This window comes from Danio rerio, chromosome 4 (genome assembly GCF_052040795.2).
Source record: "Danio rerio strain M-AB ecotype USA chromosome 4, GRCz13ab, whole genome shotgun sequence".
Classification (NCBI taxonomy): Eukaryota; Metazoa; Chordata; class Actinopteri; order Cypriniformes; family Danionidae; genus Danio; species Danio rerio.
The window spans coordinates 77,522,624-77,541,632 of NC_141024.2; the positions used below are offsets into that span (position 1 = coordinate 77,522,624).

At 37.7% G+C, this 19,009-nt stretch overlaps 2 protein-coding genes and 1 non-coding gene across 4 annotated transcripts in view; 2 read left to right on the plus strand and 1 right to left on the minus strand.

Moving 5' to 3' along the window:
- The window catches only part of znf1086 (zinc finger protein 1086), an 893,143-nt gene that overhangs the window by 222,309 nt on the left and 651,825 nt on the right, over window positions 1-19,009 (plus strand). Inside the window, exon 1 of one of the 2 annotated variants that reach the window (XM_088650923.1) lies at window positions 1,159-1,198. The exons of the other annotated variant lie outside the window; for it this stretch is intronic. The gene's annotated coding sequence lies outside the window, so the exon portion shown is untranslated. Of the gene's footprint in view, window positions 1-1,158; window positions 1,199-19,009 lie in introns of those variants that run through there. 2 annotated transcript variants of the gene reach the window in all.
- Window positions 1,159-11,271, plus strand: LOC148682903 (uncharacterized). The gene is made up of 2 exons (XM_088650950.1): window positions 1,159-1,684; window positions 9,499-11,271. Exons 1-2 carry the CDS (start codon window positions 1,600-1,602, stop codon window positions 10,449-10,451), a joined length of 1,038 nt encoding a protein of 345 aa, XP_088507076.1. The 5' UTR covers window positions 1,159-1,599; the 3' UTR covers window positions 10,452-11,271.
- trnas-cga (transfer RNA serine (anticodon CGA)) lies at window positions 16,843-16,924 on the minus strand. The gene has a single exon. It is a non-coding gene; the product is annotated as a tRNA-Ser (tRNA).

Here is a 19,009-nt window from a genome sequence, read left to right on the forward strand (position 1 = left end):
ATTTCTCAGACTTCTTTTTTCACTATGGTGTAATTACAGTGGTGAACATAACATAAAACAACAACTGTACTTACTCCTGTAACTTGTTTGCAACAATGAATTTAAAATATCTGCGTCACATAGTCATTTAAATAAATGGATCATCATTGTGTGCGGTCATCTTTATTAATAGCTGCCTGATCATTAACTGAATAGGACTATTTAACATATAAGAAACCCGTTATAGGTATAGCTCTTCATGCCAATACCAACTTGATAGACTATTACATGAACATATTACATGAACAGGACCTGCCTAACATCTCTTAAGACAAATAAGCATAGTGTCTATAACAATACATGCTTGATTGCCCAGATTAATACAGTCACTACATCTGAATGGTGCTTTTTCACACATTTTAAAAATAACAACTATTTGTAAGCGAAGTTCTTCACCAATACCAGTTTTATACCTCAAATAATTATACATGTGAGGCATCACAGTGGTGCAGTAGGTAGCACTGATCGCCTCACAGTAAGAAGGTTGTTGGTTTGAGCCTCAGCTGGGTCAGTTGACATTTTTGTTTGTGTGTTCTCCCCATGTTCGCATGATTTTTCTCCAGGTGCTCTGGTTTCCCCCAAGTCCACAGGAACTGTTGAACCATACAGTGGCTGTTTTTTGCCCCTGTATTCTCTTTATTTGCATTCAGCAGAAACAGTTTTGAAATTAGTAGAGGATGAGTAAATGACAGAATTGTAATTTTTATGTGAACTACCCCTTTAATGCTTATGTGAGTAAAGGTAAATTAAATATTACTACAGATATTGCTAAAGAATGGCAGGAAACGTGGAACACAGATAATAAGAGACAACAATTCATGTGAAAAAAGAAACCCTATATAGGCCTATGAAGTTGTAGAAATAGAAGAGGTCATAATTATGAGGATGAGATTTGGACTCAAATATTAATAGAAAGTGTTGTAGACATACAAGTCATTATAAAGTGGATTAAAAAAGTTAAGAAAATGTTTAGATTTAAGGTTTGTGAGAGAGAGAGCAGACAAAGTGTAAAGTGAAAACCATGGGAGAAATGTATCAATAAGTCATGACTGCAACAGATTGTGGCAAAAAAGTTAAACAAAAAAAGACTTTTATTTTGCCGTGGCGTGTGACGTCATCAGGCAGCGCCGCTTCGTCGCTGTGATTCAACTGGAGAAAGGTTTGTTTTAAAACGTTTACAGATATAAACTGATTTAAAGTTAAAGTTCTAAAGTTTTAAGTTTTTTATACGATGCTATATTATGTTCCTGCTGTTGGAAATATCATTTTAACCCTTTATACAACTATTTTAGTATTTTAGTAGTACTATTTTATTCTCAGTAACTGAAGGCTGTTGTTTGAATAAAACAACAGAAAAGTGTATAATAAGTGTTTTAATTAAATGTTTCACCTGATTTCTTTTTGTTAATTACTCTCAAATAAAGAAACCATTGAAGCAAGTGTTGAAGAGAAATTATTTTGTTTCTGTTCATTGTTTTGTTCATTTTGAACTGGATTAAGTGTCCAAACACAGAGAAAAAAAACCCTGCTGAAGTGACTGATCTCCACACTGTTATAAAGATGGCGTTTATTAAAGAGGAGAGTGAAGATGTGAAGATTGAAGAGACATTCACAGTCAAACAGGAAGATCTGCAGGAACAAACAGGTTGGTTTTCATACTGATATATTTTAATATTAAGAATAGGCTACTAAATTAAATCCATCTTGCAGCCCTGAGTGTGCTGCCTAGTTCTCCTAAACGCACAAAAGCAGTCATTGAAAGACAGGAATGAGTTTCTTTTGTCACTTGCTCTTGTGTCTTTTGTCATTCTTTTAATGTATTATTAGTCTCCCATTTTCTCTACCTTTTTAAGGTTATTGTTTTTCTTGTTCTCCTGCTGTTGGTAAAGCGTCCTTGAGCACTGGCGCTATATAAAATAAACAAAAACAATAAATTAAAGTTCAAATGAGCTGACGATATTTGACCTACAGTATTCTCATAGAAGATATCTGCTATTACGGTGATAGTGTTGACTTTTACTTTTCATTTGCATATGTCACGTTGATCACAATTTTTTTATCAACTTCTTTATGGGTTTAAACTTGTTTCTAGTAGTTGTTACTAGTTCTCACAGATAGTATCTGAGTTAGAATTACATCATTATAATAGCTAATTACCGGGGCTATTGCTTTTAAACAGGGTTTCTGCGGTGCCTTAAATTCCAAAATCTAAATTTTTAATCTACAATCACCAACAACCCATCTCAATAAAACTTTTCATTCAAAAAGGTCATTTTAACTCTATTTATCATAATGGTTTAAATATTTACTTACAATAACATTTGTTTAAACGTGCTCCATTACTGCTGAGGACATCGACCTAGACAGATTGTTGTGCATATATTTTGTTTATTATAGGTTTTAAAACGTTTAAAGCATTTGTTCATTTATTTATTTATTAATTTTAAAGAAAGTTTACTTAGGAAAAAAAGTGTATGGATACAAGTAAAGCTTACTTGTTGCTACACAGAATTTTAAATCTTTTGCTAAAAAAATATCTAAAATATAATTTTTAAAAATATTATTTATTATTGTATAATTAAATTATGATATTTTTTCATCGGGCAAAATAAAATCTTTTCATCTTAGCCATTTGAAAAATTCCTTAGCCTTTAGCCCTTTATGAGTCTAAAATTTCAGTCATAATGGTCTTAAAAAATCTTAAAAATTCTTAAATTTAACTTGGTGAAACCTGCAGAAACTCTTGTTTAAAGTATGTCAAAAAAACATGGATGCCCCCAATTTTAAACTTGATAAATGAAATTGACACTAAAATAATAAATTGTTCTAAAACATTGTACAGTATTCTTAACTATATGATGTTGCTGTGGGACGACGTGAAACAAAATGAACAAATTATAGTGAAACAATAACGTTTAGCATTGCACTGACTACAACTGACCAACAAACTAGTCTAAAAATGACTTTTTCTGCTTAAGTAATGGATTACAGCATGCTGATAAAATGCAAACATTTGAGTGTAAAATTCTTTAGTATTGACCATATTCTTCATGTACCAGCAGGCGGCGACATTCAAATCCTTTTTGCTTGAGACTTAAAAAAAAAAAAAAGAATTTTTAGATCCTAAAAACAGTGTTCTGCTGCTTAGGAATGTGACGACAACAGTTTACAAGGTATACTGCGGTTAGAAAAAAGTAGATTTTTTAAAACTAACAAAATGTTCTGCTGTACCATTCCTTTGGTATATGTAAGTTTTTTTTAAAGGTTTTGTTTTAAGTTTTTCAGGACAACAGTATCTTCAGCAAAAAAAGATATCCAAAGATGCCGTTTTAAATCGTTAAGAAATCTGTTTTTAAAACTAATGCAGACAGTGTGTGACGTGTCTGAAGAGCGAGAAGGGATCCGGGGGTGAGAAAGGTGTGCAACTTATTTGAGGACCGGGAGGGAGACGTGCGATTTTTCACTCCTCGTTTTCACTCGTTTGCTCGTTAGGGTTAGGGTTAGTTTTGTAATTAAATTTAATTCACATTTCACATGATTTCTATGTGATTAGCTGACAGGTACATTTCTTCTGTCACTGTACCAAAATTTGAGGTCAAATGATTAGGATCCATATCTTTATTACATTTAGATGAAAATTGTCTAAAAATATTGGCCCAAAATCTATGTAATTTAGGGCATCCCCAGAACATATGACTGATCTGCTCGTTCCAAACCACATCTGGGACAAGATGAATCTGAGTCACATACAGAAGATGAGTGTACCAGTTCTATGGCATATTGCCAGGCTGTATCTGATATTTCTAGTCCCAGTTCGTCTTCCCATTTCTGATTTATATGGTTTAGGGAAGGGGAGGCAGTTCTTTGGATCACTTCATATAACATGGAAATCATACCCCTTTGATATGGGTCCATATTTACCAATTCATCTATCCAGCATGCTTCTGGTTGGTTCAGTGAAGGACAGAAGTGTTTTTTAATGAAACTATGGACCTGAGGGTACATAAAAGAATTAGACTGGGGATTCTCAATGTCTGTTCTTAACTGTTAAATGAGATAAATATGCCATCTTTAAACAGGTCTTTAACACAGTTAACTCCCTTCCTAAACCAAAATTGGACTGCTGAAATCTATAATCTTGGCAATACAAACAGACACAGTCTGAAATAGAAACAGAAATCTTGGTAGTATTATCAGTTTAATGGAATAGATCTTCCCAGCCAAAGATAAAGGAAAGGTTGACCAGTGCGTCATGTCTCGTTTGACTTTGTCTAACGTCATTTAAAATTATTAATAAACAAATCCTTATATTTACGTGTCACACTCACACCAAGATATACAAATTTATCAGGACTTGCTTAAAATGGAAAGGTTTGGGTAGACATTTGCTGTGCTCTATCATTGAAAGGGAAAAGGAGATTTTTTGCTAGATTGACTTTGTCTCAAGAAACATTTGCAAATTCTGAAATGATTGTAAGAGCTTTTGGAATGCATGTATCTGGATTTGACAGAAAAAAGTAGATCATCCGCATATAGCAGAAACTTATGTTCATGTCCCTCTCTGAAAATTCCTTGCAAGCCATCTGAGTTCCTTAAATTGGTTACAGGAGGTTTGATGACAACGTCAAAGAGCAGAGGGGACAGAGGGCAGCCCTGTCTCGTTCCTCTAGAGCAGGCATGTGCAAACTTGGTCCTGGAGGGCCAGTGTTCTGCAAAGTTTAGTTCCAACCCCAATCAGACACACCTGGACTAGCTAATCAAGCTTTTATGTCCCGTTTCCACTGAGTGGTTCGGTTTGGTACGCTTTTATGGCCATTTCCACTGTCAAAAGGCGTACCGAACCAAACCGTACCATACCACTTTTTTGGCACCCTTTCGAAAAGGTCCCAAACACTAAGGCCGTACTCACACTAGATACAGCTGCCTCGAACCGGGCCAAAGCGCTTGTCCCCCTCCCGTCTCCCCCGACGGCCCGCACTCACACCACAAACAGGCCTCGGCACACTTACGTCATCGCTGCTGCGCTGTTCAGTGAGAAGCGCTCTCTCACTCAACAGCACAGTGGAGATTTCTCTAGTTATATCGTTTCAGTCGTTAGTTATGCTGTGACATGCAGTCGAATATTTCGCCAAACAGTCCTTAGGGATGCTGTGACACGCAGTCAGATATTTCGCCAAACAGATTCGCCACTTTTGGCGCTCATAAACAATCATAAAGCTCTCGTGCTGCAGGAATGAGGAGGTCTGCTGAAGCCACGCAGCTGTCGTGCTTCGAGGAGTTCTCGTCTGTAATAAACTACGGCAGTTTGCGTTCACTGAACAGTAAGAATGATTAATAAATCCATATGTAACAGCCCCTTAAAAGTCACGTCTCGCTTTCAGTTTCGGGCTTTGGCGCGTTTTGCACTCACACACAAGCGTACCGTGCCAAAGCCCAAGTGACCCGCGCTAGGGCACACCTCTTCCAACCGGGCCAGGGCCGGCCAAGTGAAATGTGCTTGAGCCCGATTCACCGCACTCACACTTCTCAAACCGGGAAAATCCGGGAAATCCGGGAAACGGGCCTGGGCATGGTACGGATGGCATAGTGTGAGTAGGCCCTAAATGGCAGAGCTAGACGTGCAGCTGAACGCTATTGGTTTACAGAGATACATCATTCGTAGACACAAGCCAGAATCTTAACAAAGGACCCGCCATGTTTGAAATACACAGCGAGAGATTACAGCGGAATTATATACATATGCAGCCATGGTCGATCCGGGCTCAAACAAACCCTGTCGTCGTCTTGATAAACAGCCACAAAGCCATGGAGAAGAGCAGATTTACCCTGTGCCGCGTAGTTTTTTACGAGCCGGTCTGAAGCCCGAGTGGTTTCGCTTTCTTCCTTGTGCTCGCCACGCGTCTCTATTTGAAATAACAAACTTCTTGAGCTGATAATAATAACATGCGATTGATTATTGACAAGCTTTGGAAACCCGGTCCTGTGAGAAGCTGACAAACGCGGGACACATTCTGTGACACATTCAGAAAGAAAAGGACAAACGTTAAAATTCCTTCTTTTGTCAACTGATCTGAATCACAGAGGTATGGTAATTCTTAATAATTAAAAAAGCTCTCAATACATTCAATTTAGTTTACCTCAGAGTTGTAAAGAGTTTTATAGAAGTTTTTTAAATTGATCACTAATACCCTGTTTGTCAGTAATAATACTGCCATCATCCTTACTAACTGCTGCTATAACACCAGCTGCTGAGGATTTTTTCAGTTAGTAACACAATAACCTGCCAGCTCGTTCACCATGTTCATAATGAATCTGGCGTGATCTTATGTGGAGATCCTCAAGGAGTCATTCCGCTTGCAGAATAAGTATTTTCTTATGAAGCTCTTCGGAAGATGATGTTGATTGTAGCTGATCAATTGTATTATTTTTTTTACATGACATTGTCCATCGCTGATGGCCGACAAACTTCACGATGCTGAGCCGGCATCACGATCCATCGCCCCGCCCCACATTTATATTGATATATAACTTATTATTTGCATGTCATCGTAATAGCAATAACAGTCTTTTCATGAGCTGTGTTAAATGTTACATATAGCTGCTGCTTGCATGGCTGACAGCATCGTGAGGATTAAATGAAGGATTATACAATACCTCTCGCGCTTAAATGTGTAGATTCAGCGCCAAACACTGTTACCTGCGGACTTGAAGCCACTAGAAGTCTTTTATCCACTCTTGGAAAAGTGTAAATGGTGGATTAACACTCAGCACATGATCACTAATAAGATGCGCCATTATTATTATCTTTAGGTAAATCTGTATGTTATTTTTATTCTCTCATCTTCAGCGCTTCACATTTTCGCAGTTGTATCATCTGAAAGCAGAAGGCATTGACTGATTGATTGACAGCTGATATTAACCAATCATTTGCATTCAGTTGTAGAGCAGTGAGCCAATAAGTAGAGCACAAAGGCGGTGCAAGCATTGCAGGCTTTTTTACATCAAGTTCACATAACAACTGTTTTAATCTGTTCTTGGTGCTGCGTTTGACGTTTTTAGGTGCAAAGATGCATTCTGCATAAATGTCTCTTTAATCTGCGCACACAGTGAGGATTTTACAGTGAAAACAATGAAAATGTATGCACTACACTGAACACAAACCGAACTCTCGTGTTCTCCACCAGCTGTGGGAAAAGCCCTTGTAATGACACAGATCACTGTGCCATGCCCGTAGCCAGGGGGTTTCGGGTTGTTCGAACGAACCACCCCCCATGGCCCCCATGTAATTTAATTTAATATTATATAATGCATATTATAATTATTTATATTCAACATATATATTGTAATAAAGTGTAATTTTATATAACTTTGGCCAGTAATTAGAATCCCATTGAGCCTCAAAGCCACAATAAAGTGACGCGAGTCTTGTGACATAACCCACTGAGTGGTAACACTTGAATCTTTGATGTGACATCCTCCTTTGATACCTTACTCTTTGGCTCTCTTCTCTTGAGCCCCTTTCACACATGCAGACCTTTCCGGAAAATTACCGGCAATTTTCTGGAAAGGTTGTATGTGTGAACAGGTCCTTTTTGAAAATACCGGTAAATTCGTTCTGGCTATTTTTCAGAAAGAGAAGTTGTAACATTCCCGGTAATTTGCCGGAATGCTGCGCTGTGTGAATGCAGAAGGAAGATTGCCGGAAAGAACGCGTGCACGTCTAGAACGTGCTGACGTGAGACACCTGCTTTAGCCAATCAGAACAGTCAGACGCATTTAGTTAGAAGTTAGTCAGATAATGTTTATATGTTCTTCTTAATGCCAACTGTGTAAATAATCATCGATGAGATGCTTATGATAAGCCGCTGTTTGTTTACCTTCACGCTTAGCGTGTGCCTGTGAAACAGCCTGTGAGAGCCAGCACACGCACATATTATGAACATCTCGACATGCCAAAGTGATCCTCCATATGTTTTCTTCGAAGTTGTTCGAAGAATTGTTCACAATACTGTATTGTTTACAATATTGATCATCCACAGAGTTTGTAATGTAGTAAAATGTTTACAAATACAAGCGCAGCCGTTTAAGGCTCATTTGTGGTAAATGATGTCAGAATTTACCGGTATTTTGGAATGGATTTGTGAAAGGTCTTTTCTGGAAAATTTCCGTAACGTCCTCGCCTGTGTGAACAGCGCTTTTTTGAATATACCGGTAAAGTCGTTCCGGAAATTTTCCGCATATTTACCGGTATCACTGTGTGAAAGGGGCTTTGATCTGTATTACAGATTATCTCTTGTCATCTGCTTTTATATGCAGTCACAGGAGCTCTCGTTTCCCTTTTTTTCCTGTTTATACCACATCATTCCCCTTCACGTTTGTCAGTATGTTATCGATCATTTGTGTGCATATTATTTTGTTACTCACCCTGTATGTTTCCAAGACCACCAGTGAGTGAGTGTCTGGTTGTTTTTTCCTACGGCACTTCCTCAGCGCTCACCCGACCTGGTGTTTACTTTGACTTTTGGTTTTTCCAAGACTCGCTTCTCAATAAAGACTTGCATTTGAGCTCACTCTTTTTTTTTAACTCGTGACACACGTATTTTCTTTCTCATTTGTGTTTAAAGGTCTTTAGATTTTGGCATGATATCTAGCTTTGAGGCTTTTTTTGGTCTACTTCACTTTGTCAGACAGGTCCTATTTTGGTGATTTCTTGATTGCGAACGTGTGTGGTAGTAATCAGGTCTGGGTGTGGCTAGAGAACTTGAAGCAGGTGTGATAAATTAAAATTGTTCTAATGGGAATTTCTTTTTTCACACAAGTCAGTGTAGTTCAGTATTTTGTCTTCAATTTAAGAATAAAAACTTGATTTAAAACCTGCACAATGTGTTTAATTGTGTTATCTTTGACTAATATTTACATTTGTTTGATGATCTGAAACAGTTAAGTGTTAGATTTCTGCTTTGCATTTGTTACAGATTACATACCTCTAGAACATTTGTCATTTAAAGGTGCAGATTTAAAGCTTTATGCAGATATTATACATGTGTCATATATGTCTATGAGGCAAATATTAGCAGAGATTCAGCTGTTTTTTTAACAGGTTTACCAGTCAGGCACAGAATGAAAAAGCATTCCCTATTGGCTTTACAAGTTTTACAAAAACAAATTGTTTTGTTGTGATTATGAATATATACAGATAGAAACTGGCCATTTACAGCTTTCAAATTTATGTCTCATCAATATGACAAAAATTAATCTGGGAATAATCATATAAGAATCTGCTTAAATGTGTATCTGTGTAATGGACTGGAGGTAAATATGACAAGATCAATCTAAACATGATCTGCTTTGTCTTTACATTTAATGTGCATCAAAATTAAGATTTGTGTAGCCAATGTTTTCACTTCCTTTTCACTGAGTTTTATGATTTACTAAAAAGTAAACTTATTTCTATTTCAGACCTAATTAAAGACTACGAGGAGAGTAAAGAGGAGGAACATCATGTCAAAATTGAGGACAAAACTCATTTAGAGACTGATGGTGTGTTAAAAGTGAGAGACAAGAGTTGTTTTACCTGCACTCAGTGTGGAAAGAGTTTGGCAAGCAAAAGCAAATTAAAGACTCACATGAGGATCCACACTGGAGAGAAACCATTCACATGCACTCAGTGTGGGAAGAGTTTCAGCCACTCATCATCTCTTAATCAACACATGAGAATCCACACTGGAGAGAAACCATTCACATGCACTCAGTGTGGGAAGAGTTTCAGCCACTCATCATCTCTTAATCAACACATGAGAATCCACACTGGAGAGAAACCATTCACATGCACTCAGTGTGGGAAGAGTTTTAGCAAATCATCGTCGCTTTATAGACACATGAAGATCCACACTGGAGAAAAACCATTGACTTGCACTCATTGTGGGAAGAGTTTCAACCACTCATCATTCCTTAATCTACACATGAGGATCCACACTGGAGAGAAACCATTAACATGCCCTCAGTGTGGGAAGAGTTTTAGCAAATCATCGTCGCTTTATAAACACATGAAGATCCACACCGGAGAAAAACCATTCACATGCACTCAGTGTGGGAAGAGTTTCTACGATTCATCATACCTCAAAAAACACATGAGGATCCACACTGGAGAGAAACCATTCACATGCTCTCAATGTGGGAAGAGTTTCAGCACATCATCACACCTTAAACAACACATGAAAATCCACACTGGTGTGAGAGAGTATATGTGCTTGGAGTGTGAGAAGACTTTTATTACAGCTGCAGATTTGAAACGGCACCAGAGGATTCACACTGGAGATAAACCGTACAAGTGTTCACATTGCAGTAAGAGGTTTACTCGCTCAGAAACCCTGAAAACACATGAGAGGATTCACGCTGGAGATAAACTGTAGACATGATCAGTGTGTTCTAGGGTTTGTTACCGAAACCCGGTGCCATTATAGCACCGGTACCATGGTAACCGGTATGCACCGGTATTAAATCAGCGTATGAATTTCGGTGCTGCGGCATGGACGTGAGGGTTGCATGAAAAAAGGCACATATAGGTGTTGTCACAGCATCACTAAACATTTAATATTCAACTCGTTTAGTTTTGACTTCATTCATTTTTGATTTCTGTCTTGAACACATGATTTATTTACAACACATTTTTAAACACAATAGTTTAACTGACTCGTTTCTAATATCTAACGCTACTTTTTTATGCTGACAGTCAGTGCAGAACATTTTACTAGTTATTTTGCAAGACAGTATTCAGACAAAGTCTTTTTAAGTATTTTATAGTCTTTTATTTAGATTAAAGTGTAATTTAGACTTATCAGTTCACTACGAAAGTTAAAATAATTAGTCAAATTATTTTGTAACTGATTTGTTGTGTAAATCAAAAATATATAGTAAATATTTCTTAAGGAGGCTAATAATACTGACCTTATTTTTATTTATTTATTTTTATTACAAACGGCTTTTATTCATGAAATAAACAATAAGAAATAGGACTTATTATGACTCCAGAATATTTATGTTTTAGGAAACACTAAAAGTTTTCAAAAACATTATTTTAAATGAATGGGAGGGCAAAATGAATCGACTTCAACTGTAGGCCTGTTAAAGTTTACAGGTGCAGCAATGTGCCTTGATGTACTTGAATGTTAGAAATGTGTTCTCCTACACCAGTACAATGTTACTTGTCAAATAAATGAACAAGGAAGATTATTTTGAGTTTAAGTTATTTAATTATCTTGTTTATGAAGACTGCAGAGTGATGGATGAAAACAAATGACTTCCAATAATGTTTTAAGTATTTTGTGATATACATGTTAAAATGTGCTCCTAAAAGTATGTGGCCCCTGCCCGCCCCCCACAGGTAAATAGTAAGCTAATGTAATTTCATAATGCAAATCTTAAATTCATGCTAACCAACAAATGATCAAAGGAAATGTATTAATGTAATACAATATGAATTGATGTTTACTTTAAACTGTAATTATATTGTTCTATTAAAATTATTTTGAAAAAAATCATTTGTCAAATAAAATATTTTTGAAGAGTCGTCCACCATCATTTTGTGGCTAAAAAGTGTCGATTCAGGCACCGTTTTGGCACCGGTATCGTTTTAAAAGTATCAATTTAGCACCGGTATCGAAAAACCAAATGATACCCAAACCTAGAGTTTCACTCATTCGGGGCAGCTTAAGAAGCTGAGAAAGAGAGCTCCTATACACACTGGTATTAATCTTCCTTTTTACGTCATATATGATAACCTAAACCATATTTAAATAACAATAGGCACAGCAAGGAAGGGCTTTTTAAAGAAGGAAGGCTTTCCCCTCACATTAAGAAGTTATTAAGGCTTCAAGGTTTGGAGATCTTTTTCGTTATGTTTTTTATGTGGTTCAAGATTTTCATGTTTGCGTTTTTCATGTTCCGATCACAGTGATCTTCGCAAAAACATCTGATTATGCAAAAACAAATATAGACTAATTACTTTGAATATTAATGGGAAAAAGACAAAGCATTTCTCAAAAAAATATTTAGTGGTATAGCCAAGGAGACATCAGGTACGTTGATTTGTGGGGAAGACTGGAATGTACAACTTCAGCCTAAAATTGGACTCATCTTCTAATAAGCAAATTAGTCAAGAAACAAGACAAATAAGATATTTCATGAAATAATTAGGCTCGATAGATGTATGAAGAGACATATTCCCTCTTAAAAAAGGAATATACTTTCTTCTCTTCTGCCCACATGTCTCATTATAGAGTTGTTTTTTTGTTTTTTTTTATGTTTGGGTCAGATCAACATAAAATAAAAGACTATAAAACTGGAACAAGGGACATCTCAGACCATGCAGGAGTATATTTAACAGTTTACCTGGACAATAAACCAAGTAAGACATTTTGGCGATTTAAACAATCATTTGAATGATTTAACGTGTGTAGAATATGTTTAAAAAGAACTATTAGAATATTTATAACATAATAATAATAATGCAGAGGTGTCACCTAGTATCGATGGGACGCAGCTAAAGCTGTTATGCGAGGTAAACTTATAATGTGGGGATCAAGAAAAAAATGGAATTGCATAAATAATCTAAATATACAACTTGAAGAATTAGAGACTAAATATGGTAAATATCCAGATATTTTTAATAATATCAAAGAAGTTAAAGTGGAACTCAATAAAATGTTTGAGGGCGTGTCAGAATCCATACTTGCTGATTTAAGGACGGGAAAATCCGTTTTGCGCCATGGCGCATGGTCTAAAAGGGTTGATTTTATTTTCTTAATAAGTTATAGGTGTGTTTTGAGAATAAACCAATCAGCGACTCATCTCCCATTACCTTTAAGAGCCAGTTGCGTCGTGCATGAGCGCATTTGCTATTTACATGTCATAAAGTAAGTTCACTTTCGCTTTTGCTCTCGTGGATAGGGAAACCTTTCAATTAGCCTATAAATAATTAATTTTGTTTGTTAAGCGCAAAAATTTGTTTTAAAACTATTTCTAAATTCAGTTCTAATTTCCAGCAAACAAATAAATTAACATTGATAATCAAGTATGTTCAAAAAACTGAGTTATTTCCAAATACACCTGCTGTGCCCCATACGACCTAAAACCTGACAGGTGGACAAATCTAAGCTTGTTTTTAATCAAACAAATATAAATATGGATATAATAAATAATACTGCTAATAATAATAACATTATACAAAAGCAAATTAAATGACCTGAAAAAGCCTCCCGAGATGAAGAAAGTATGAAGGCTGTGGTTTTAAAATTCATGTAGGCTAGAAATTAATGTTTTGTAATAATTTAATCATTTATATTTATATCCTATATATATATATATATATATATATATATATATATATATATATATATATATATCCTTAATATCTTTTTCATATGTAATGATATTTGCGTATTGCTCTGCATCTTGTGTGTAGTGTGTAAGCCAGGCGCACTTTGCGCCAAACAATAGACCAACTTTGTTCTGATCTAAAGAACAGACTATTTACAGTTTCTCAAAATAGCAACGTGCCAAAACACGGCTGCTTTTTTAGACCAGAATGCCTATAGGCGCACATACGAGCGCAAATGCATTTGCTGTTTAAACAGTTTGGCGCAATGCCTCAAAATGACCCTTGCGCCAAGGTGAAAGTAGCAAACAGCAATTGCTTTGCGTCTTGTGCCACATTGCGCCGGGAGTATGATAGGGCCCTATGCATCTATATTAGCTAAAGGATTATAGGACATTCTTTCAGACCTAATAGATACTTATCAAACAGGTTTTATAAAACAAAGACAAACATATGATAATATATGGCGAGCCCTTCACGTAATAGATTATATAGCTCAAAACAAGATTAGCACTCTTCTAAGTAGCCTAGACGCAGAAGAAGCTTTCGATTCGATGAGTTGGGATTTTTTATATTTAGTTCTGCAACGATTTGGATTTGAGAATGACACTATACATTTTTTAAATCTTTATATTAAACTCCTACAGCTAGAATTAAAATAACTGTGGAAATTTTCAGAACATATTATATTAGAGGATGTCGACAAGGGTGCCCATTAAGTCCTTCCTTATTTGCATTATTTGTTATACCATTGGCACAACTAATCAGAGATTATGCAGAAATAAGGGGAGTGAAAATTAAAGATGTAGAACATAAAATTTGTTTATATGCTGATGATGTGTTTCTGTTTCTTACATACCCAGAATTTAGTTCACCTAAGGTGATGCATTCTCTTGACAAATTTGGATTACATTCAGGATATAGATGAAATTTACTTAAAACACAAACTCTTTAATGCAACTATAACCCAGATGATAAAATACACAAGTATTATGCATTTAAATGGAACATACCTTCTATCAGATATCTTGGGAGTTCAAATCTCTGCAGACCTATCAGATATCTATAAAATAAATGACTTTCCCATTACAGAAACTATAATAAAGGATTTGAACAGATGGCCCCTTCTATCTTTAGATCTATATAATCGAATAGAGATAATAAAGATGAATATATTATCATGCCCACTTTTTCTCTTTAAAGCTTTACCAGTGGAGAAACCAAAAAGCCAATTTGATGAATGGTAAAAACTATTGTCTCGCTTCATTTGGAACGGAAAACATCATTAGATGTTTATTGTAAGGCAGCACAGCTTAGACACATAGTTTGTTGGTGCTATGACAAATACTGTGCAAAGTGGAAAGAATTTGAACAATTACTAATCCACTTACCTCTCCAATAATTATTAGGAGATAGAAACTTCTAACATACAGAATTGCATAAATTGAATTCCCTGACAAAGAGCTCTTTAGAAATTTGGTACAAAGAATTAAAGAATCCTAAATGTGAAAAACAAGCTAAGATATTAAGAGGGGTTGAACATGATACTCAATTTAAACCAGCAAAACTAGATCTAAGATTTAAACAATGGAGTTTGTAGGCCATAACATCCTTCTGTCTCAACACTACTGATAATGAATTAGAAAGTTTTCAACAACTTTCCAATATGTATAACTTAGATAAACAAGACTTTTTCTGTTACCTTCAAGTTAGACACTACTTCAATAAAAGCATAAGAGATTCTGAAGACATAAAAACAACAGTAGTGCAGGTATTTATAGATGCTTACAAAAAGAAGGTTAATAAAAAAGCTAGTATCAAGACTTTATTCCTGTCTGACATTAACAAAGAAACACTCAATAATGTATACGTAACATAAATGGGAAAGGGAAGCCAAATTAATACTAACAAATGAGGAATGATTGACTCTTTGGGAAACACAAATGATCACAATTAATTCCGATTAATGGAGGGGATTTATTTGGAGAAATGTTATCAGGTTTTTTATTTCACCTAAAATAAAATACTTTCAAAGGGGAGATCAAAAAATGGTGAATGCTGGAGAAAATGTGAAATTGTATTGGCAGATCATTTCCACATATTTAGGGACTGTAATATTATACAAAAGATTTAAATAAAGAGATAAATGCAATAATGAGATTGAATCTGGTATGTTATTTTAAAACTATGTACCTGGGAATTTACTCTGCAGAAATACCATAATGTATACTAACAACTAGCAAAAAGCCATTACAAAAAAAAATTGCTAAAGGAAGATCCTCCATCTGTAGGCGAATGGTATGATATTGTTAAAGAGGTGTATGACATGGAAGTACTGACATTAAACTTGAGATAACAAGCCTATAAAATTTCTGCATACTGGGGTAAATGGTTGAGAAGAAGCTTCTTGCTTAAAGCGGGGAGTCCCCAACAGGTTTCCATCGCCTAAACAACTCAGCTACGACTACATGTACTGCCATGTCCTCATGGCTAGTACACGTGTTGTGCATCCAGATGAAACATTCGGCAAGCGATTGCTCAACCGCAAAAGCTGTGGCTCCACAAAAAGAGTCTTATAAGGGTCCAATTGGGGACTTGAACCCTGTACCCTTAGATTGAAAGTCTGATGCTCTACTGACTGAGCCATCTGGGCTCCATGGCAATGTTTTAAGTAGACAAGGTTTAGAGTTGTGGTCGGCGCAGACCTTTACGGTACACAAAAATTTACCGTGACGTGGGGTTTAGGCTTGTGGTTGTTGTAAATGTTGCTAAAACACAACAGATTACTGTGAGGTTGGGTTAATGGTTGTTGTAGGTGTAGACATCAGTACAACACAATAGATAGGACTCCATGTCATGTAGGAGACATTAAATGGATCAATAGCAACTGCAGAAGGGGTTACTGTTGTTGTGGCAATGAATGGAGACTTAACAATTGAAAAGATTCCTTCCATGCCTTAGAAGCCTGACTTGATCAGTACTTATCTACACAGCATGCTGGCATCAAAGGTCCTGTTGCTCATATCGAATTCCTAGTCTTCCACACTTTAGGAAACGTAAACATTCAGGACGTGCCATTAGCACAGCCTGCACTAAAAGGAGGCTGGAGATTATGGATGGCAACACAGAGTCCAACGCCAATATCACCTTGAAAAATCTGCTGTGACCCGGATTCAAACTGGAGTTGCTGCGGCCAAAACGCAGAGTACTATCCACTATACGATCACGGCAAGATATGGGACAACCACTGGACCTTCACTCTCTGTCAAATGTCTTTGAAAATGGAGGGCCTCCAGGGCAGTTAGGTACCATGGCTGCCGATTTATTTTTGTGGCTTTTGCCTACCATCACATCCATTTTCACAAGAAACAATGGAGTTGTTAACAATCAAGGAAGGTCGCAAATTAAAATACTGCGCACTGCCAGCACGTAGTCGGCAGGACTCGAACCTGCGCGGGGAGACCCCAATGGATTTCGAGTCCATCGCCTTAACCACTCGGCCACAACTACATGTACTGCCATGTCCTCATGGCTAGCACACGTGTGGTTTGGTGCATCCAGATGAAACTTTCGGCAAGCGATTGCTCAACCGCAAAAGCTGTGGCTCCACAAAAAGGGTCTTATATGCCCAAACAGGGACTTGAACCCTGGACCCTCAGATTAAAAGTTTGATGCTCTACCGACTGGAGCCATCCAGGCTCCATGGCTAAGCTTTTTAAGTAGTCAAGGTTTAGGGTTGTGGTCGGTGCAGACCTTTTAGGGTACACAAAAGTTTACCGTGAGGTGGGGTTTAGGCTTGTGGTTGGTGTAGATGTTGCTAAAACACAACAGGTTACTGTGAGGTTGGGTTTTTGGTTGTTGTAGGTGTAGACATCAGTACAACACAATAGTTTGGACTCCATGTCATGTAGGAGACAGTAAATAGATCGATAGCAACTGCAGAAGGTCTTTCTGTTGTTTTCTATAATTTCTTTCCATTCTTTCGGTCAATTTTTTTTCAAGTTAGTAAATTGATTTTCAATAACTCTTGTCAAAGATAGAGAATAAATTGGAAATGCACAGCGATGAAGGAAGGGTGATTAACTTTAAAGAAAATCAATATGCTTTCAAAGATGGTATACTAAAAATGTTTTATTCTTGCTTATCTAAAGAAGTGTTTGTTACACCCAAAGCAGAAGAGTACTGGAAAAGATTATATCCCAATATCTAAAAGAAGGAAATATGGCAAAATTTGAGAGCTTGGTGGAAAAGTCCCGTTTTAGAGAATTTTGATTACATTCCCTGCTGAAAAAACCAGCATAGACCAGCATTGCTGGTCACCAGCAAGACCAGCATATGTTGTGTTTTGGTGCTGGTATGCTGGTGACCAGCATGGGATGCTGGTGCTGGTATGCTGATAACCAGCATGGGATGCTGGTGCTGTGATGCTGGTGTAATGCTGTGATGACCAGCATGAGATGCTGGTGCTATGCTGGTGACCAGCATGGGATGCTGGTGTTATGCTGTGGTGACCATGGGATGCTGGTGCTGTGATGCTGGTATTATGCTGGTGACCAGCATGGGATGCTGGTGCTGTGATGCTGGTGACCAGCATAGGATGCTGCTGCTATGCTGGTGGCCAGCATACAAGCACCAGCATCCCATGCTGGTCACCAGCACCAAAACACAACATATGCTGGTCTTGCTGGGATTTGGGTGGTATGCTGGTGACCAGCATGAAATGCTGGTGCTGGGATGCTGGTCACCAGTATGAAATGCTGCTGGGATGCTGGCGCTGGTATGCTAGTGACCAGCAATCCCATGCTGGTCACCAGCATCCCATGCTGGTCACCAGCACCAAAACACAACATATGCTGGTCTTGCTGGGATTTGGGTGCTATGCTGGTGACCAGCATGAATTGCTGGTGCTGGGATGCTGGTCACCAGTATGAGATGCTGCTGGGATGCTGGCGCTGGTATGCTAGTGACCAGCAATCCCATGCTGGTCACCAGCATCCCTTGCTGGTCACCAGCACCAAAACACAACATATGCTGGTCTTGCTGGGATTTGGGTGCTATGCTGGTGCTGGGATGCTGGTCACCAGTATGAGATGCTGCTGGGATGCTGGCGCTGGTAATATGCTAGTGACCAGCAATCCCATGCTGGTCACCAGCATCCCATGCTGGTCACCAGCACCAAAACACAACATATGCTGGTCTTGCTGGGATTTGGATGCTATGCTGGTGACCAGCATGAAATGCTGGTGCTGGGATGCTGGTCACCAGTATGAGATGCTGCTGGGATGCTGGCGCTGGTATGCTAGTGACCAGCAATCCCATGCTGGTCACCAGCACCAAAACACAACATATGCTGGTCTTGCTGGGATTTGGGTGCTATGCTGGTGCTGGGATGCTGGTCACCAGTATGAGATGCTGCTGGGATGCTGGCGCTGGTAATATGCTAGTGACCAGCAATCCCATGCTGGTCACCAGCATCCCATGCTGGTCACCAGCACCAAAACACAACATATGCTGGTCTTGCTGGAATTTGGGTGCTATGCTGGTGACCAGCATGAAATGCTGGTGCTGGGATGCTGGTCACCAGTATGAGATGCT